Here is a 20,556-nt window from a genome sequence, read left to right on the forward strand (position 1 = left end):
AAAGGCACCGTGACGTAACGCAGAAAACGCTAACCATTATTAAAATTGGTAAAAAAGTCATCAAATGAGTAATAGGCCCCATCCAGCAGAAGTGATCTGACCTCAATAGAGAATTGTCTCTCCGGCAGCTCTCTGACGCTTAGAGGCAAAAGATTAAAGAATTTACGTCCGTAATAGTTCTTATACTTTCTAGTCTTTGCAATTCTTGAGTAGTTAATCAACTGTTTCTGGTGAGATGGTGGCAAAGATTAATATTAAAGGGATATTGATCCTGGAACAGTTAATATTTGGGGACCTTTAAACTTTGCTCTTACGTCATCCCTATAATTCAACTGCGTCATCGCCCTGATGGCTCGTCTCTGTATAGAAAAAACTCTTTCGGTATGTGAGGAGTGCGTAGCTAAAAAATCCCTGAAAGATTGAAAAACATACCACTCTGATTATACCTTGAGAGACCTCGCCGACCAAACCGCGCTACAAGTACACCACCCTTTAGAGCTTCTCACAAAGACCAATAATATGCTGCTCGAACGTCAATTTCGCATCAAGCAGAACCACAAGACAGTTCACTCGCGTAAAGAAAATATAATTTGTTGGCCCTCTCCATCCTGTGACCAAGTCGTTCTCAGAATGACTTCGACAAGAAAAGGTAGTATCATCAGCCAACAATGTACAAACTATGTCAGCAACATGCTCAGGGAGATCGTTTATATAGATCAAGAATAGACGAAGGCCCATAATGGATCCTTGGGTCCCATGTTCAGCAACTCTAATTTGTGATGATTTTCCATTCGGAACCACGATCTGCATCCTGTTGGAAAGATAACTTTGAAGGAATCCAACCCATGTGGGATACCTCGCATACCACACCGTACCTCAGCAATTTACTCAGAAGAGCAGGATGCCGGACACAGTCAAACGCTTTCGAAAGATCGCATAGGACTGTGCCGGAGCACTTTCTGCCTTCAAAAGCTGCGTAAACCTGATCAAGAACTCTACTAATCGCTCCACAAGTCGATCTACCACGTCTAAACCCAAACTGGGCCAGAGACAACAACAAACGAAGAATCTTTTCAATAATTTTACCGATTGCGGGGATAATAGATATTGGACGATAATTATTTATATTATTTACATCACCCTTTTTGAAAACTGGAATGACTCTGGACAAACCTCTGGATAAAACTATTATATTTTAATTCGCTAGGAATTGGCACTTAGAATAAACCTTCAGGAAATTAAAAAGTATAACTATACGTAAAACTGTTTAGAAATCTTCTCGATTCCTCCTGCGTCAGTTATTTAATAATCAGACTTGCTGACGTTTCGCCAATGATCCTGCTGGTTTCTTCAGAGGTTAACAAAAGAAGCCAACAGTTTGTTGGAAAAACAGGATACAGTATTCAAGGGATGGTTTAAGAACTATAACACAAAATTAAATTCAAAAAAGGGAAGCTCATCACCATAATTCACATTGGCTCAGTAAAGGGATATATTGCGAAGCGCTTGCTGTTGTCTGCATAGAATATTAAGGAGGATTATTTGGTGCTGCAAATTAAAACAAAAACATAAAATGTAATTAATAATATATCTGTTCGTAGCTCTGGAAAATTGAAAAACAACATTTGCACTCAAAATAATTATTAGTTTTAATGAATACTCTGAGAGTGAAACAAATTATGTGTTGAATGAAAACCTACTTGTTTAGGTAATGAACAAATTTGTATTTATTTTTCTTTTGAGAAATTTTCTGCATCATCCTACCTAACCAACAGTTCTGGCGAAATTATTTGGGCTTGGTGGTGCAGAATTTGCAAAATAACAATCTAATCTCCAACTATGACTTGAGATACGCCAGTTAATTCTCGAAAACGTTGTTGCAACATAAGTTTTGGTGAGTTACGTTTTCATGGTTTCATTTTATTTAAAAAAATGTTCCATATTCTCATACTCAAACCCAGTACACAAAAGAATTTTTGTAAATTTTTCGTTCATTTTCAAAAGGGTTGCATAAACTTCAAATTCCATATCTTGTTTAAGACAGTTGCTATCAAATTCCTATTAAGGGATAACAAGTCAGCAAAGCAAATACATGAAATATGATACTAAAACAATATAATCGGAAGAATGGGAAATGGGAAAATCAAACTAGAGAATGGAATGGAAACGAAAAAGGGATTGAACAACATTAATAACGAGCTACTTAAAGATAGCAGCAACGAGCCAAATGCATATCCTTTTTAGTATAGTTTAGTATACGACCAGAAAAAAGTACAGAATTATCAGAGGATCAATTTATTTCAATATTATTAGCAAAAAATATTGCAAAAGAAGTTTCACGTAGTGATATTGATGAATGAAATGAAATGAAATCATTCGGGACATAAACAACAGTCCACTCGTTGATGACGCAGTGGAGATATCAGAAGGGATTTCTTCGAAAAACTTGTGTGATACCCGTAAAGGTGTACACTATAGAAACCAGGGCGAAGACTGCAGTTACTCAATAGTTTTTAAGAACGACTAAAAACACACACAGGGAAAACGCTCCGAGACTGAAACAGAAGCAATGACATTAGAACGATATGTGTCGTGTCGGATAGAGTAAAATGGACCAAAACTAGATGAACAGTATGGAGAAACTGAGACCAAATACTAATAGAACTCCCGAAAGGCTCTCGAAGCGCCGCTATGAGAGCTCAGAGTACTACTTTCAAGACAAAATCTTAAAATAAGATGAAGAAGAATAGAAAAAGAAGTTTAGATATTAAACTCAGATAAACAAAATCAGGAACCAGGAACAATGTTAAAACATTAGAAAAGGTTGAAGGAAAACATAATATTTTGAATAGATTTTTATATTGTTATATAAATAAGTTAGCATAGTATACATATAATTTAAAAATTCCACCTTCTACCATCTATGGTTAAAATTGAGTCCAACTCTCTTGTCCAAATTCATGTTTCCACCATAGCCTCCAAATTTCTGAGTAGCTCCGCCCCCGACGTTGAGGGTGGACTCTCCGAATCTGTTCTTGTTAGACCAAACTGGCACCCTAGCGTCGGCGCTGACTACGTGGCCGAAACCGTTGGCGTGTCCGTAACCAAGGCTACCCCCAGAACCATTTGGGTTCTGCAGTTTGACGAATCCGCCTTGGGATTGTCCGTTGCCTCCGCCTTGACCGAAGACTTTGGGGCCATCGGCTTGTCTGTAGTAAAAATTAAAAGGTTAAAAATTTTCTTTTTTTTTTATTAATGCCAAGTTTTACCTTCTTTGGCGGCTCGACACGGGAGTGAGGTAGAACTGTCTTCCTTCTTCGTCTTCCACTAATACGGATTCAGCGGCGACAAATGCTACGACGGCCGCAAATACTACTAAATATTTCTGCATCTTGGAGATCGATGTGGCGTTTCTCTTCGACTTTCTTCGTTGTCTGACAAAGTCGCGTTAAAACGCGCATTTTATAGCAATCTTTTTCGATAAGAGGAATCCCCTTCGACCTGTAGCGTTGACGGGATCAGTAAATTACCGCAAGCAATAAAACGAAAGCAGATAGTGATTCATATTATATACTCGTTCATTAATTTTTAGAGAAAGGTCAACACATCGGACAAGGTATGAACAACTTGCACCGTGAGTATTTCGTATATACCTATTTTCATATACGTTATAGATTTAGAAAGAATCGGTTGGTCTTGTTGTAAACATTTGGAAGTTCTTAAGCTTAAGCAAATGTAAATTTAATTTGGAGCATTATCGTACAGGTAGAGAAATTCGCTCTAGAACTGTATGTAATGTAATTTAAGCCACTCGTGCAGACGGTCCCCGTTTGCCGTTGGTATAGAGATATTTTGAGGCCGATTCTTGCTGTGAAGTACGGGGATTTTTGATGCACACGAGACATTTTATTTTGACAGCGATAAGAATATGTCACTGCATGAAATTGAAAAATTAAAGACCAGCAATTTCTAATTGGTTTATTGCCATTAATTAATATTAGCATACGTGATGTATTAATTAGGTAAGGATAAATTAATTGTCAAGGAAACCAAAGAAAATTTTATTTTAACCCTGAACTACTATCGCCCATTTATACTTACATAATTACATCGTAGGGTTACAAAGGACCCCCAATTTTTAATGGGCAGTGGTAATTAATTAAATGTAATTTGTGTTTTTTTTTATTTTTGATGAATGTATGAGTATATAGAAGATACATATTTAGAAAAAGACACATATTTCAAAAAAATAAAAGTATTAGAACATATATAAGCAACACCTTCATTTCCATATATAAATAAAAACAAACCTTCATTAGAACAAAAAAATATATGTATTGGAACAAAAGTCTCTTCTCAGGAAATAGGATTTTCATAACACTATCTTCATGGTTTTAACATAATTTTTGAAAATATAATTGCAATAAAAATTTGTTTTTTTATATAGTTCTTACCTATTCTTGGCATGAAGTACAGGTGACTTGTTGTAGTGAATGAGCAAATGGTAGAATGTTTGGTATCTTTACCAATGGGACACAAGTAGCATCTACGCCTTACTACTAGGCTGATCATCACGAGTACTTTCAGATCCTAATGCTTTCGGGATTATTGAGCGAAGTTCTCTGGACAAATTGGACACAGTAAATCTTATTCTGATTCCTAGCTCTTTGATAAGCTTAGAGCGATTTTTTTATTCCAGGATTAGCTGCGTGAAAAATGATATTACTATTTACCATAGCAATATCCATTATAGCCTACCAAATCACCAAAGGCCATCGACGACATCTTCGACCTGAACGATAAAGGACACATTTTTGGTCAAGGGCTTCAACGCCTCCTTCCGTTTTCATTATCTCAGGTTTTTTAGTTTCCTGGTCAAGGAGGTTTCGTGGTGCATGGTGGACAACATGATCACATTTTGTGGAGAAATTTTCCTCTTGTTTTAACGCAGGGTTCCCACATATGTAAGTCCAAGTTTCTTTAGTTCACTAACCAGCTAATGAAGTGAACCAGTTATCACCAGTGACATTCCTGTTACTATTAGTAATTGGATTCACTAAAATGAGTACTGATCTGGTAGGTATGGACAGCTTCAGCGGATTTGGTTCATTGGTTTTGCCCGCATACACGAAAGCGTTTACCAAATAATGTGTCTTGGAATCACATAGACACATAATCTTGATGCCGTACTTGACTGGTTTGGCTTTTATATACATCCTAAAAGGGCATCTGCCCCTAAAACCAACCAACATCTCATTGATTGTGATATATTCGGAACAAGTGTAAACAACACAACAAATAGGGTACTGCTGCAAGTCTATCACCTTTTTTTGCTCTCTTATTACATGTTTATCAAATCTAATGGCAGTGAGAAGAAATAAGAAGCGCTCCTTTGACATTGTTGCTCGAAAAATTGGTCTGCCTAAGCAACTTGTTGAAAATAGTGATTCTACATCCTCGTGATTGGATTTGAATAAACCATAGAGATATGAAATACCCAAAAAGGCGTTGAGTTCAGCTTCACTTACATGATCAGCAAATGTGCATCTATCTCTATAATTCACACTCAGGTAGGTTTTTTTTTTCATTTGTGTACTCTAAAATGCTTGCTATCATATTAGAGATTATCAAAAGAGACCACGATTCAATTGGACTAGATGGTTTTGATTGTATATCTAATTTTCAGACGATTCTTCATCAAACGCTGATTCGACTCCGTCGCTTATGTAACAATAGCGGTAAATGTTGGCAATTTACGGGATAGACCATACAGTTATTAAAGACACTTGGTGGTGAGATCCAGCATAGCTGCTCATATTAACACCCTTGACATCCAAATTTTAAAAAAATGTATAAAATGCCAGGACAACGTCTCCGATATATCGACATATTTAATCAAAACGTGTACTCTCTTCGCATTAACAGAATTTTTTTTAGATTATTCTGCTTAAAATACTTGAGGATGGACATGTTTTGGTTAGTTTTGGTTAGTAGCAGGGATATCATTATACACTTTAGTAGCGTTAAAAGTAAAGGATCTCTAGCTCTGTACAATGTTTTTTTTTGTGTTTTTCATGCTTATATTTTATGTTATTCCTCGATTTTTGTGTTATCTTTAACACATTAGTAGGGATCTAAGACGTTAGTTTACTTCGTGTTCATCTTTTTTATGTTATTTAATCAGATCATTTTGGTAAAGTATGTCCATGAATTATTCTCGACTAGTTGCTATTTTATATTCCCTTGGCTGCGTTAATCACAAGTATTTTTGTTTGGATCAGTACCATCAGTAAACCCTATAAACTAGCTATCTCCATTAGCTACTCATTCCAAATATTTTCGCATGTGGCACAGCGGTAGCCAGGACAGTAAGCATATACGTTTTAAGTATTTTTTTTACTCCAGTCGGTAAAATGCATAATTACACACCGATCTAGCGTGCGGGAAGCATGTCTTTACTACGTCAGTTTCGTTTCCCACGTATCCGAGCCACTTCGAACATAACCGGTATTTTAATGGCAACCAGTAAATATTTTATCTGAATAGTACGGCCGTAGAAAAAGCATAGTATGCAACACGTTTGATAAACTCTTTATCTCACTCGTTTATTCCTTAACTCGTGAGTCAAATGCCGTCTAGCGCACTTGTTGCAAAATATACTATCATCACATCACAAATAAAATACTTCCATTTTGCTCGGGATCTGAACGTTAATTTTGCTGTTTTTTCCTTTTGTTTTCTATCGGGCCAGCCAAATTCCACACTATGTTTTATAAAGGACATAAACATATGAGTAAAAATCATATTGTTTATGTAATAAAATAAAATAAGGATAAGGAATTACAAGAAATAATAGTTACAATATAATATAAAACAAGCCTAAGTAAAACTAATGTTAGATGAACTTAAAGAAAAATTCAAGTCACACTCGATTTCCCGTTAATTTCATAGTCAAACTGACAATTTCAAAAGTAACAGTAGGCATTTTCTTTCTGTTTAATTTCCAGTCTGCATTATTTTTGAATTGGTAAGTTCAATAAACTATTAGTTTAAAATATATGTATATTTATATATTTACATACACAGAACGTAAATATATACGTTCTATGTAAAAAGGTACTTTGGAAAAGTTACAGAAATTTTTGTAAATTCCACTTTTTTGAAAAACACCCTACAACCATGGAAATGTAGAATTTTATAAAGTTTTTTACGAAAATTGAAACCAAGACACCGACATTAATCTATTTTCTTCACCGCTTTTAGCACGGGAAGTTTTCCATTTTAACTTAAAGTTCAAAATTCAATAGATTTTGGTCGACGATGGTTAGTTTTAATGATATATTTGGCTGCAAAACCAAATTTGGCTGCCTCTGTTTGAATACGCTTCATCTCGCTAGATATAAAGTTACAGAGGGTACAAAGAAAGGGAAACACTATATTTGCAATTCTTATTGCGTGTATTACTTTCGTGTCAAATAAATAAATTACATATTATTTTAAAAGGCGACGATCTACCATCTGTGATTGAAATTGACTCCTACTCTTTTATCCAAATTCATATTTCCTCCGTAGCCGCCGAACTTTTGAGTGGCGCCGCCTCCAACATTGAAGGTAGATTCTCCGAATCTGCTCTTCTTGGACCAAACTGGCACCATGGCATCCGCACTGACTACGTGTCCGAAACCATTGGCGTGTCCGTAACCAAGGCTACCTCCAGAACCGTTAGGGTTCTGAAGTTTGACGAACCCACCTTGGGATTGTCCGTTGCCACCGCCTTGGCCGAAAAGTTTTGGTCCATCAGCTTGTCTATATTAAAAATAAAAAAATTAAAAACAGTTTTATTCGAAAGTATTTAACTCAACTTTTACCTTCTCTCGCGGCTCGCCACCGGAGCGAGGTAGAACTGTCTTCCTTCTTCGTCTTCTACTAGTAGGGATTCGGCGGCAACAAGGGCCAGAGCAGCCGTAAATATTACGAAATATTTCTGCATTTTTAAGATTGGTTCGAAGTTGTCTTTGGAACTTTTCTTGACTGTATGACAAATTATGTTGAGAACGGCATTTTATACACACAATTTGGGATATGCGGAATCCCCTTCTGCTCTATCTGTTTATGGAAAGAATAAAATACCGCATGTCATAAAACGAATGCGAGAACAAACTCCGATAATGATTTAATTGTTCTGTTATTTTTAGGAGAACGGTCAACTCGCGGGACACGGATCAACTGCACAAGCTGTTTAAACTTATTACGCCAGAAGCACGAAGATATTTTGAAATGTTACGATACTGTAAAACCGAATTTGTCAACTTAAACCGATACAGAACTCGTGATGTTAATTTAAATTATTGATGAATCTTATAATAAACATTTACGGAAGCTCCAAAACTCCAGTCAGGTTGATTTTAATTCGTTGAAAACGGCATATTATATCATAAACTTAAAGAACCTAGTCGCAGTCCATGCGATAATTTTCCTTCGCAAAGAATGTTCCCACTATCCGTAAACATCGAAAGAAACTTTTTAAACGATCTCTGTTATCTCAAATTTAAACATATTAAATTTTATCGATTTTACATCATCTTGCAACAAATTTAGACTTAAGCTGAAGGCTCGTTTGACAATAAACGGTAGATACAACTGAGTACTAACATGGTTCAGAATAACTGGAATTATTGAATGCGTCATCAAATAAATTCATACAAATAAATTACTACCGCAAACATAGGAAAGACACCCAACATATGACTGCAGTCGAGAAAATATTAATATCGTATTTGTAATATGTAAAAAAGAGCTTCGAAACAACAACGAAAAATAGAATATGGCTGGGAACATGTTATAAAAAAAATTAAAATATACGTGCACATGCTTCGTTTATGGAAATCGTATATATTTATTATGTAAACTTTTTTCTATCTTTAATATTGATGATTGCATAAACGTATGTTAGGGTGTATAGAGTTTGAATGTCGAAGAAAAGCTACTAGGGTTTCTTGACCATGAGGCCAAATAACAAAAGTATCATCTACGTAGCGTTTCCATAATTTTGGTTTTAGATGAAAGGTGTCAAGAGCTTTCTTCTCAAAGGTTTCCATAAATATATTCGCGATGACTGGAACCAAATCCAGATTTGGCACTTGTCCAAAAATCTCTCAACATCTTCGGTCCGTCAAAGACAAAATTCCATTTGAGATTCCATGCATATGGGGCATTGGAGAGACGGGACGAAAAATATCAACTAGGCTCAAAGAACACGAAAGAACCTTACGACTAAGACAAATAAACTTATCAGCTGTTGCCGAACACACTCATGAAACCGACATAAAATTTTATTAGATAAAACTAAACTTCTTGAATGTAATCAGTTCTTCTACCAACGAAAAATCCGAGAGTCTATAGAAATCTATAAACAACCTAACAATCTTAACCGCGACTCAGGTCTCTACCTGTCACCAATTTGGGAATCAGTCTCCGAGACAATATATAAGCAGGTATAGAGTAAAATACGAGCCAGTTTCAAGCTCTGAAGAAGTCAACAGGATGATTGGCGGAACGTCAGCAATTTCAGCAAAAACCGATGAAGAAGGAATCCAGAAGTTTTGTAAAAAGTATTAATAATAATATTAAATTTTATACTCGTTTCTAGTAAACCATATTGTTTTGCTCTTGTCTCAACCGTTGTTAACAGCGGAGCGAAGAAAATTGCACCTTAAGTAGCTTATATAATTTTTATTACCCACTCGCACGGTACTTCATTATATGGGCAGTTTCAAGTCAAGTTATTCTTGGTTGAATTTGCGAATTCATTCTATATAGAAATAATTCAAAGTTGTCGGTAATACATTTGTCACCTATAATGTTCTTAGATATTCTAATAGAAAGCGCTAAAAAGATGATTGCTTCATTGAACCTATTACCTATAGCCTTATTTTCGCATTTTATTGCCTTTTCAAAAGAAAGCAAAGAGTATTTATATATACATAATTATTTAAAAAATGTAATAGTTAAAATGGCGATTTAAATACCTCCATATATTTCACTGAATACGAACAACACGAAAATTGTTTGAGTAATAAATTTTTTTCAATTTTCTTATCCAAGCATTTCTTACTAAAGAAGCGGGAAAATGGATCTTTAAATTAAGAAAAACACCACTGTTATGCTACTATAGTACTTTGTATTTAATTAACATTAAATAAATAATTTACATATTTAATTAAAAAGTAATTCTCAGATAGATCTACCACCTATGGTTAAAACTGACTCCGACCCTCTTGTCCAAATTCATATTGCCTCCATATCCGCCGAATTTTTGAGTGGCACCTCCTCCGACGTTGAAGGTCGACTCCCCATACCTGTTCTTATTGGACCAAACTGGCACCATGGCATCGGCGCTGACTACGTGTCCAAAGCCGTTGGTGTGTCCGTAACCCAGACTACCTCCGGAACCATTAGGATTTTCCAATTTCACGAATCCACCTCGGGATTTTCCGTTTCCACCGCCCTCACCGAAAAGTTTGGGACCATCGACTTGTCTATATAAAATATTGAATGATTAAGATTTTTTTATTGAAAATATCTAATCTAATTCTTACCTTCTCTGGCGGCTTGATACAGGAGTGAGGTAGAACTGTCTTCCTTCTTCATCTTCTACTAATACAGATTCGGCAGCAACAAGCGCCAGAGCAGCAGCAAATACTACCAAATATTTCTGCATTTTGAGTAGGTATGTGAAGTTCGAAGTTCTCTTCGACTTTCTTGCTTGTCTGACGAATGGTGCTGAAAGCAGTGTTTTATATATCAATAGTTTGGGATATCAGGAATCCCCTTCAGCTTAACTGTGCACGGTAAGAATAAATTACCGCAGGCCATAAAACGCAAGCGAGAACGAACGGATAATGATTTGTTTTGTTTAAAGAGCAAGTTCGTCCGACTAACCATTGCGCGGCCAAACTGCACGGTGTGTATACTTCAAAGGAATACTACTTCGTAGTGCAAATAGCTGTTTTTTGAGAAAATCGCTGCTTTCTAATATAACAAAACGATTAAACATTGGTTTTAGACATATTTACATATTCACTCGTATTAATTGGATCTTGCATTATTTAAAATCGCAACTAATCGTTAGTGCAGATTGTTCTTCTTTGTCTTTCAACTACTACAGATTTCTTAATGTTGATAATAATTGTTGTGGAGTGCCGGGATTTGGGTTTTTTGGCGTTAATTTTAAATGGAAATACGGAAATTGAAAATAAATTTCGAAGAAAACTAAAAACGATTTTTGAATGAAATTCTGAATACGCTCATTGAAAAGAAACTCTGATAATAATTGGTTTCCTTAATTTACAAAGATAAGTAAAAATGCTTCATGATCTTTTGACACAAAAATCTTTTTTTACCACGTAGTTTCTAAATTCCTCCAGAAATACACCACCTGCATAGAGAAAATCAATAAGAGGTGTAACTTTTCAATGAAAAATGGAAAATAATAATCTCGATCTGCTACAAATAAACTTGAATATTAAGATTCTTCCTATATTTAACAAAGTTGCAAAATTTTTGTGCCAGATTAGTTAGTAAGAACGCGGAAAAATAAAAGGGGTGTAAGTGTCAAATTGAGGAAAGTAAACTAGCTAGGAATTTCTAATCAATTCTTAGGTCAGCTCTAATGCAAAATCAAATTTTAGTATACACTACATAATTTAGAGCTTTGACCCAGATGCATTATTACTCATCCTATCATTAAAACGAGATACCCCGAACACCTCTAAAAAAAACAACTTTTAGGATACACGTAAACAATTTCAATAAAAGATTTAAAAGGGTCGTTGTTCCTCGTCACCTAATATACCATGGTGTGATATATCTTCTGTTATTTGTGGGAACAAGTAAAGAAACCAACAAAAAAATACATATATGCTGCAATCTTGACTTTCTTGTAATTTTCCTTTAGTAAAAATAACCTGCATAAAGTCTACTATTATTTATTATGATGATTATTATTATTTTAGTTTAATGTTTAAACCGCCTTATCACGACATATTGTACCATCCCACTTTTACATAGGTTTACAGTTCTATGCTGTGTATGCACCCATATGATTATGGATGTGTGTGTACTGTATATTATGCATATGTGTGAGTACATTGGTAGTTTCTGTCCTGGTTGAGATAGGAGGTCCCCTTCAACTCGCCATTTGAAAATTTTAGACTTACAGAAAACTCTTTTTTTTTTACTTATTTATTTGTAATATGTGACTTAGCATAGACAGCATATTATATTCTCTGCAATAACTTAGCTGCAGATGGAACAACAAGGACTTTAACGTAAGAAAAACACTTTTGTTGTATTATTACACTATATTAACAATAAATAATTTACATAAATAATAAACAACGTATTTTGTGGCCATTTACCATCTGTGGTTGAAACTGATCCCAACCCTCTTGTCCAAATTCATATTTCCTCCATAGCCGCCGAATTTGCGAGTGGCTCCACCGCCGACATTGAAGGTAGACTCTCCAAACCTGTTCTTGTTAGACCAAACTGGCACCATGGCGTCGGCGCTGACTACGTGACCGAAACCGTTGGCATGTCCGTAACCAAGACTACCTCCGGAACCGTTAGGATTCTCCAATTTGACGAATCCACCTTGGGATTTTCCGTTTCCACCGCCCTCACCGGAAAGTTTAGGGCCGTCAGCTTGTCTATATAATATATAGAATGATTCAGAAAATATTTTCCCGGTAATATATAATCTAAATTTTACCTTTTCTGGCGGCTAGACACAGAAGTGAGGTAGAACTGTCTTCCTTCTTCATCTTGTACTAACACAGATTCGGCTGCGACAAGCGCCAGAGCAGCTACAAATACTACTAAATTTTTCTGCATTTTGTATGATTCTGTGAAGTGTTGTTCGACTTGTCTGACGAATGGTGCTGAGACCAGTGTTTTATATATGAATAGTTCGGGATATCAGGGATCCCCTTTAGCCTAACTGTGTATGGAAAGAATAAATTACCGTAGGTCGTAAAATGAAAGCGAGAATGAACGGATAATGATTTGTTTTGTTTATAGAGAAAGGTCGTCTGACTAAACATTGCGCGGCAAACCTGCACGGTAGGTATACTAGAAAGGAATATTAATTCGGATTGCAAATAGGTGTTTTTTCAGAAAATTGCTGGTTTCTACATGACAAAACTTTTAAACATAAAAACTGTCTTCGTATTACACATGTTTATATATTCACTAGTATTTATTAGATTTTGCATTATCTAAAATCGCAACTAATAACTCGTGCTGATTGTTCATCCACGTCTTTCAACTGATACAGATTTCTTAATATGAATAATTGTTGTGAAGTACCGAGATTTGGGTTTTTTTGGCTCTAATTTTAAATGGTTCAAATTAATTATCAAAAAGAAATGTAAACAATTTATTTGAAGAGAAAACACCCTAGTAGTAATTTATTTCCTTAATTAAAAAAAAAAGTAAAAATACTTCATAAATCTTTTAATTTTTATAATTAATATGATTGTTAATATAATGTTTGTCTGCTTTGTGGATTTGACTCAAAACATATAGAAATAATCAGAAAATTAAATGTTAAATGTAATAAAATACGGATTAAAACAGAAAATGACCTTACCCAAGACATTTTAATAAGAGCGGTATCAGACAATGAAGGGCGGTTATCAAATGAAAAATAACTCTCTGAAGATTGTCTGCTATGCGAACGAGGCAGTTCTTGTAGCGGAGAATGAAGATGACCTGCAACGACTACTATATAGGAAACTGCAAAAAGATATAACATGATCATCTGCACTCAAAAGACACCAGCTATGGTAATTAGCAAAGAACCGATCCGGCGCAAGTTGGTTGTAAACGAGAAGATCATTAAAGAGATCATGACATTCAATTACTCCAGCTCCAGAGATGTGATAGAGGAAGTTCGAGTACAAGTTAGTAAAACTACACGTATTGGATGATATCTGAGAGACGTAATCTGGAAGAACAAATATATATCAGCTGAAAGTAAAGTCTCATATGCAAAACATCTGTGAGACCCGAGCCGCGGACACAAGGGCCCACAAATCAACAACAAAACGAATGCTTCGAACCGCCGAGGAATATAAGAGGAGTCACTCTAATTGATCGGATGCGCGGCAAATCCATTAGAACAGTGCTAGATATAGAAGATATCGTAAGATTGATTAGGTCAAGGAGACACTATTGGAGAGACCATGCGGTCAGAATGAGGCCAGTAAGATTAACAAAATGGGCAAGGACACAAAATTCCGACACAAGACGACCACCAGCCAGACCCTACAGCGATGGCGAAATAGCTGGATGTCTCTCTCACAAGAGACACTATTAGCTAGATTAAACAGGTCATAGCCCTAGTCAAAAACGAAGAACAAGAAGAAGATATTGTGAAAAAAAACTAAATATGACGGAAACATAAAAAAGGTATTAAATTGACGGTAGTACTATATTCTGTAATATATCCTTAACTTCAATCTATTACTGACAAATTTTCTAGATTGCTCCTGCGTCGGTTCAAACTTGCTGATGATTCGCCAATCATCCTGTCGACTTCTTCAGAGCGTAACTGAACAGTTTCAGCGGGAGGAATCCAAAAGATTTGTAAATAGTACTACAGTAGCCTGTGGAAGTTTTTTTAAAAAATTAACTTAAATATTAAAATTAAAGCGGTCATTATTCCTCGTCACTTTTCTGATATATTATAAAGATACTTCAGGTACGATCAAGCTAAACTATAATTACAAAAGCAAAAACCTGGTCGGTAATTTTCAAGAATGCAAAGGAAAATAAAATTAAACAGAGTGTGATAATGAAAAAACACTCTTTTACAGAGGTAGGTTTAGCATTTTTTTCCTTCTGTATGTAGGTAGGTACTCAACGGCAATGCAAATCTTTATTTAAACCAAGGTGTGGTATAACTTTTTTTAATTGTAAAGATAAATACAAAAATCAACAAACAAATACGTATGTACGCTGCACTCTTACCATTTCATGTAATTTTCCTTTATTCAAAATTACCTGAATAAACTCTATTATTATGGTTCTCATTATTAAGACACTATGTCTGAGCAATCCTTTGTATAATTTTTAATTATCTATTAGAAGAATTATTTTCAGTTATTTGTTATGGATGAATGTATCCTCTATACGCGGTTAGTCACAAGTCGAGCAACGGTCATATACCTGAGGAATTATTGGACTTAGCTTTATTAAATTTGGTATACCGGGGTTTCAGGTTCGGCTAGATGATGATATGGACGACGTTGCCACATTTAAAGTTTTTTCCCTAAGCTTCCAATCTTTATTATTTTAAATAGAGAGGGTATGTTTTTATTCCATTTGTGGATTGTTATTGAATTTCCAAGTATTTGTGTTTATGCAGAAATTACAAAAAACGGAAATAATAAGTGTTTTAATCAATTAACTAAAATCTATTTATTGGTAAATTTAAATAACCCGAAAAGCTATTTCAAAACAAAGAAAAATGATAATTGGTTTAATAAATGCTTAAATTGACACCTTTCTGCTACTTGGCGATGTGTGAATTTTCTGTGTTCTCTTCATTCGGTGACATAGCTCAAATTTCAGCTCTTATCTGCTCTTGTAAAAGTCAGCCAAGATGTTTGGTTTGGTGTTTTACACTTCAGTTTTGAAAAAAATCTAGAGGATTTAATTCTGGTGAATAAAACAGCCACTCGATAGTCTCTCTTCGTCCCAACAACTGATTTTTGTTTTAACTTTTTTCATAACACGACTACAAAGTTCTATCCTTCGATCTGGATCAACTTCAAAAAAATTTTATCACTACTGATTTTTTGTTTACCCATGACTGACTACAGTTAGAACCTCTTCAGTGATAATTTTAGTTTTGAAACTAATTTGTAAAGAATTGAGGTCATAAGTTGAGATCAATTTGGATGTACCGTATGAAACGATTCACATACTCCACGATAGAAGCGTTTCCTATCATCATAACCGACCAACATTTCAATTGGTGTGAGAAATTTCAAACCGCTTAGGATAGTGTCAAATAGCAAAAGGACGTCAGTTTGAGCATTTAATAAAATAAGTGATTCGTTTGTTTTCAATTATTTTTTATTGCTGTTTCAGTTTAACAATTCGTTAAAATCATTAATTATGTGGTTCATAAATAAAATTCTAATTTATTTTATACACAAAAACGGTTATATTTTGGTACAGAATGTTCCATGAAAAATACTAAGAATTTTAAGAACAATTTAGAAATACTAAATTTCATAAATTTAAGTCTAATAATTCCTGAGATTCATGGCCGTTGCCCGAATTTTGAAAATCCTGTATATGCATTTGTATGTGTATTGAGATAGGATGTGTGGCCGTGATTTGTAAATTTTCTATTAGTATGTAAATTTTCAAAAAAGTCAATATTTAGTTCTTTATAAAATGTGAACATAGACAGCATATTATACCGATTCGGAATACCCTGGAATAAAATGTGTTTTTAGGGAGAAGAATATTTACAATACAAATTTACACTATCAACTCAAGGGTGAGCTGCAGACGGAAATGCAGTTCGCTCCATTGCCATTTCTTAAGTGTACCGCAATATTTTGCAGTTTCTTCAAAAACTCAATTGAATTATATTTAAGAAAGACTTTAATGTAAGAAAAACACTTTCGTTTTACTACTATAATGTATTAACAATAAATAATTTACATAAATAATTAACAACGAATCTAATAGCCGTCTACCATCTGTGGTTAAAACTGATTCCAACTCTCTTGTCCAAATTCATATTTCCTCCATAGCCGCCGAATTTACGAGTGGCACCTCCTCCGACGTTGAAGGTAGACTCCCCATACCTGTTCTTGTTGGACCAAACTGGCACCATGGCATCAGCGCTGACTACGTGCCCGAAGCCGTTGGTATGTCCGTAACCAAGACTACCTCCGGAACCGTTAGGATTCTCCAATTTGAGGAACCCACCTTGGGATTTTCCGTTTCCACCGCCCTCACCGAAAAGTTTAGGGCCATCAGCTTGCCTATATAAAATATATAATGATTAAAAAAATATTTTTCTCGGAAATATATGATTTAAATTATACCTTCTCTGGCGGCTTGACACGGGAGTGAGGTAAAACTGTCTTCCCTCTTCATCTTCTACTAATACAGATTCAGCGGCAACAAGCGCCAGAGCAGCCGCAAATACTACCAAATATTTCTGCATTTTGTATGATGATCTGAAGTATTCTTCGAAACCTTTCAAAATTGTCTGACGAACTGTGTTGAGAACAGTATTTTATATCAACAATTTGGGATATGAGGAATCCCCTTGAGCTCAGAATGTTTACGGGAAGAATAAATTACCGTAGGTCGTAATGCGAAAGCGAGAACAAACTCGGATAACGATTTGTTTTCTTAATTTATGGAGAAAGGTCAACATACTAAACATTACGGCGGGCCAACCTGCACGGAGTAGTAATTTTATAGAAAGAAAACTTATATTGTGTGCAATTCGGAAGCAATATCGCTAGGAAATTTTTCAACAAATAAAATCGTCAGGGAACCAAGTATTTAACAATATAATGCTATTGTTCAATGCTAATATATGTATGCATGGTATTTAATATTATGACGATTTTACCAACTCGTGCAGATTATCCTTATTTATTAGAATGGTAGCGCAGATTTCTTAATGTGAAATCCCGGGAATTTCTGCGCACGCACACGCAACATAAAGATTCAAACATATTTTTTTTAATCTTTCGAGGATTTGCTAAGACGCAAAATTATCGCAAATTCCGAAGAAAAATTGTTTTATTTATATACAAGAATTTTTCAATACATTGACATAAAATAAGCACAAAGGGAGACAAATAAGAAAATGTGATAAAAACTTGCGTAAACCTATTATTTTTATTCTTTTCCATTCCATTTCAAGTTAAAATAACACTTTTTTGTCCTATAGGAGCGCCAAAAGCTGCGTGACGAACCTACAAATCGTTAAAATTTTAATGTAAAACAAGATAAAATAGGAGTAAAAAGCAGGAATTTGTTTTCCCATTATTCGGTTAGAAATTTTAATAAAAAAATTGAACACCACAAAGTGATACTAAATTTAAATACTAAATTCAGGGAAAATTCATTTTATATTTTATCACCTACCAACGGAGTGCCGGGTGGTAGAAGATCTAAAACGTAACCTATGCTTTAATTTTGATCTAAATACTTCAAAAACTGTTATGAAGAAAATACTAAACATAGTTTATAGAGAAACAGTGTTATTTAAACATGAAAAATATGTCTCTGAAATCTTCAGAAAATATTAATCATAATAATTAAATTAATATAAATATTCAGATCAGTCAAGCCTATCCTTGGTTTCATTTTTTAAGCAGAAAGGTTCCAATTTTTAATGCAAAACAGACTTAATATCTTCCTTTCTCTCTCCATACAATAGGTCCCGTTTTAGCATATCAAACGAAGGTAACGTCATCGGGATTAAATCCAACAATCTCCACGGGAATAAAAAATCGCATTTACGCAGTCGGCAGAGTGTGTGTGAAGTGAAGCAGCCTGCGAAATCCTTCATAAATATTTCATTGTATCGGAAGTGTTTGAGCTTTAGTTAAAAATGCTAATGGGCGCGTATGGATTTTGGTATGAAAAATTCAAATTTTTAAAGACTGCCGAGTTCACCCCTTCAGAGCGTGGGGCAGGTTAAAGTACAGTATTGTGTCGTTAAAGGAGATTAGAATTGCAAAAATGCGCTGATAGGCATCCGTTTGTGTTATTTTAGACTTTATTCGTTTGATTTTTTCCTCATTGACGCCGCCTATAGCATTCACGAGAGCATAAATGCAGAAAGGGTCACAGTTTGTGATAGACGACAAAAAAAGAAAACAACCGGTCGGACATAAACTGCACGCATCGTAACGACTTCCAATATAATTATTTGCCATTTTATTTATCAGGTCCTCATAATAATTATAATAACAGTAAACTATAAACTTGAGTTAAATTAGAGCAAAAATCGATAAATCTTCGTTTCGCATTCTAAAAACTAACGTGTTTATTTTTATATTTATTTATTCATTACAACATATCTGACAGTTTTTAAACGAATACCCAATCATGAGATGGAGCAAAATCAGAATATTTATTACCTTTTTTGTTACTTATGTAAAAATAAATAATATTTTTGTTTATTTCGTGTCCATATTATTAAAGTTTTATATTGTTTTGTTTTTGTGAACGATGTTTTTAGATGCGTAAATTGAATATTTAAGAATTTGCTTTACTGACCACAGTCATTTATTTAACCAACGTTTACCAATCCACGAAACCTAAGCTAAAAGCACACCCAGTGCGTTTTGTCCGCGCCCTACCTCGAGCTCGGCCGCCATCAGGATGGGAAATACTCAATCGGGGGCACTGGGATTCCTTTTCGTCGGGTTGCGGGTATAAAACGAGGCAAGTTGTGGTCAAGAAATTCAGAACACGGTTTACACTAGCAGTAACATTTAAATCCAGCTATGCAGAAAGCAATTCTATTTGTCGTTGCTACCCTGGCCGTGGTGGGCGCGGAATCTATGTTACTAGAAGACGAAGAAGGTCGTCAGTTTTATCTACAGCCTATTCTAAGCCGACATAGAAGGTACGTTATTTCTTTCGTATTCTTCCTGCTTTTTATTGACGCAAGTCTTGATTTGCAGGCAAGACAAACCTCAACTCTTTGGAGGTGGCGGAGCTAACGGCCAACAACAGGGGGGCGTGATCGGCATTAGGAATCCTAACGGTAAGTGAAATTATTATCCGATATTTAATTTTCGTAATTATATTGTTTCTTAGGGTCTGGTGGAAGCATCGGATACGGCCACGCCAAAGGGTACGGCCATGACGTCAGCCTAGACGCTATGGTTCCCGTATGGCAAAGGGGGCAGTCGACGGTAAACGTGGGGGGAGGCGTAACCCACCATTTCGGAGGTTATGGCGGCGACAGGACGTTGGACCGCCGAGTCGGAATTAATTTCAATCATCGATTTTGATAGCCTTTACGTGACTGTTTTAATAAATATTTTTTTAAAATAAAAATTTTTCAAAAAAATTGGGTGATTTTATTAAATGCGCAAGTTCTTTTCCCTATTTTTTTCCAAAATTTGATTTTTTTAAAAATACAGACGACATTCTAATAATAATTATTATAAACATTCGATTATTTTTAATTAATAAATCTCGTAAAAATTAAGGATACTACAAACCCAACAACATGACGAAAAAACATATCATAAGTTATTTAAATCAAACAAACATTAATCCTGAATGGAGGATAATTCTATTTACTAGTATACTATTTACCTTTTGTCTTGAATTTGGATTTAATTGATAACGTAATAAATCTTTCATCGTTTCTTACAGGCTACAACAACAACCATTGTTGCTACGCAAGTTAGCTATTTAGTTTTTAAACATTCGTTTTTGTTTTAATACATAACTCCAACAATAATTAAGAAAAATATATAACATTTA

The 20,556-nt window shown here is 35.0% G+C and overlaps 6 protein-coding genes across 6 annotated transcripts; 1 reads left to right on the forward strand and 5 right to left on the reverse strand.

Annotated features, from left to right (window-relative positions):
- Window positions 1–2,859: 2,859 nt before the first annotated feature.
- LOC132701102 (uncharacterized) lies at window positions 2,860–3,449 on the reverse strand. The gene is made up of 2 exons (XM_060668782.1): window positions 3,270–3,449; window positions 2,860–3,209 (listed from the first exon to the last, which is right to left on the reverse strand). The coding sequence occupies exons 1-2, from the start codon at window positions 3,389–3,391 to the stop codon at window positions 2,915–2,917; spliced, it is 417 nt and encodes a 138-aa protein (XP_060524765.1). The 5' UTR covers window positions 3,392–3,449; the 3' UTR covers window positions 2,860–2,914.
- Window positions 3,450–7,444: 3,995 nt separating this feature from the next.
- LOC132701145 (uncharacterized) lies at window positions 7,445–8,053 on the reverse strand. Its single transcript, XM_060668850.1, has 2 exons — window positions 7,869–8,053; window positions 7,445–7,806 (listed from the first exon to the last, which is right to left on the reverse strand). The coding sequence occupies exons 1-2, from the start codon at window positions 7,988–7,990 to the stop codon at window positions 7,512–7,514; spliced, it is 417 nt and encodes a 138-aa protein (XP_060524833.1). The 5' UTR covers window positions 7,991–8,053; the 3' UTR covers window positions 7,445–7,511.
- A 2,107-nt stretch (window positions 8,054–10,160) lies between these two features.
- On the reverse strand, window positions 10,161–10,890 carry LOC132701128 (uncharacterized). The gene is made up of 3 exons (XM_060668827.1): window positions 10,866–10,890; window positions 10,599–10,782; window positions 10,161–10,538 (listed from the first exon to the last, which is right to left on the reverse strand). The coding sequence occupies exons 1-3, from the start codon at window positions 10,873–10,875 to the stop codon at window positions 10,244–10,246; spliced, it is 489 nt and encodes a 162-aa protein (XP_060524810.1). The 5' UTR covers window positions 10,876–10,890; the 3' UTR covers window positions 10,161–10,243.
- A 1,487-nt stretch (window positions 10,891–12,377) lies between these two features.
- On the reverse strand, window positions 12,378–12,951 carry LOC132701166 (uncharacterized). Its single transcript, XM_060668889.1, has 2 exons — window positions 12,773–12,951; window positions 12,378–12,710 (listed from the first exon to the last, which is right to left on the reverse strand). The coding sequence occupies exons 1-2, from the start codon at window positions 12,892–12,894 to the stop codon at window positions 12,416–12,418; spliced, it is 417 nt and encodes a 138-aa protein (XP_060524872.1). The 5' UTR covers window positions 12,895–12,951; the 3' UTR covers window positions 12,378–12,415.
- A 3,748-nt stretch (window positions 12,952–16,699) lies between these two features.
- On the reverse strand, window positions 16,700–17,317 carry LOC132701072 (uncharacterized). The gene is made up of 2 exons (XM_060668732.1): window positions 17,133–17,317; window positions 16,700–17,069 (listed from the first exon to the last, which is right to left on the reverse strand). The coding sequence occupies exons 1-2, from the start codon at window positions 17,252–17,254 to the stop codon at window positions 16,775–16,777; spliced, it is 417 nt and encodes a 138-aa protein (XP_060524715.1). The 5' UTR covers window positions 17,255–17,317; the 3' UTR covers window positions 16,700–16,774.
- Window positions 17,318–19,503: 2,186 nt separating this feature from the next.
- Window positions 19,504–20,086, forward strand: LOC132701026 (uncharacterized). The gene is made up of 3 exons (XM_060668656.1): window positions 19,504–19,684; window positions 19,743–19,825; window positions 19,879–20,086. The coding sequence occupies exons 1-3, from the start codon at window positions 19,563–19,565 to the stop codon at window positions 20,073–20,075; spliced, it is 402 nt and encodes a 133-aa protein (XP_060524639.1). The 5' UTR covers window positions 19,504–19,562; the 3' UTR covers window positions 20,076–20,086.
- The last annotated feature ends 470 nt before the right edge of the window (window positions 20,087–20,556 follow it).

This window comes from Cylas formicarius, unplaced genomic scaffold (assembly GCF_029955315.1).
Source record: "Cylas formicarius isolate icCylForm1 unplaced genomic scaffold, icCylForm1.1 PGA_scaffold_4__25_contigs__length_36172078, whole genome shotgun sequence".
In the NCBI taxonomy this organism is placed as follows: Eukaryota; Metazoa; Arthropoda; class Insecta; order Coleoptera; family Brentidae; genus Cylas; species Cylas formicarius.

What these genes read in the sequence shown, in the direction of transcription:
- LOC132701102 (XM_060668782.1), bottom strand. Translation starts at nt 3,391, where the DNA reads ATGCAGAAATATTTAGTAGTATTTGCGGCCGTCGTAGCATTTGTCGCC. An exon ending in GTGTCGAGCCGCCAAAGAAG is followed by an intron (nt 3,210 to 3,269) that starts GTAAAACTTGGC and finishes TTTTTACTACAG; the next exon opens with ACAAGCCGATGGCCCCAAAG.
- LOC132701145 (XM_060668850.1), bottom strand. Translation starts at nt 7,990, where the DNA reads ATGCAGAAATATTTCGTAATATTTACGGCTGCTCTGGCCCTTGTTGCC. An exon ending in GTGGCGAGCCGCGAGAGAAG is followed by an intron (nt 7,807 to 7,868) that starts GTAAAAGTTGAG and finishes TTTTTAATATAG; the next exon opens with ACAAGCTGATGGACCAAAAC.
- LOC132701128 (XM_060668827.1), bottom strand. An exon ending in GTATCAAGCCGCCAGAGAAG is followed by an intron (nt 10,539 to 10,598) that starts GTAAGAATTAGA and finishes TATTTTATATAG; the next exon opens with ACAAGTCGATGGTCCCAAAC.
- LOC132701166 (XM_060668889.1), bottom strand. Translation starts at nt 12,894, where the DNA reads ATGCAGAAAAATTTAGTAGTATTTGTAGCTGCTCTGGCGCTTGTCGCA. An exon ending in GTGTCTAGCCGCCAGAAAAG is followed by an intron (nt 12,711 to 12,772) that starts GTAAAATTTAGA and finishes TATATTATATAG; the next exon opens with ACAAGCTGACGGCCCTAAAC.
- LOC132701072 (XM_060668732.1), bottom strand. Translation starts at nt 17,254, where the DNA reads ATGCAGAAATATTTGGTAGTATTTGCGGCTGCTCTGGCGCTTGTTGCC. An exon ending in GTGTCAAGCCGCCAGAGAAG is followed by an intron (nt 17,070 to 17,132) that starts GTATAATTTAAA and finishes TATTTTATATAG; the next exon opens with GCAAGCTGATGGCCCTAAAC.
- LOC132701026 (XM_060668656.1), top strand. Translation starts at nt 19,563, where the DNA reads ATGCAGAAAGCAATTCTATTTGTCGTTGCTACCCTGGCCGTGGTGGGC. An exon ending in ATTCTAAGCCGACATAGAAG is followed by an intron (nt 19,685 to 19,742) that starts GTACGTTATTTC and finishes CTTGATTTGCAG; the next exon opens with GCAAGACAAACCTCAACTCT. An exon ending in CGGCATTAGGAATCCTAACG is followed by an intron (nt 19,826 to 19,878) that starts GTAAGTGAAATT and finishes ATTGTTTCTTAG; the next exon opens with GGTCTGGTGGAAGCATCGGA.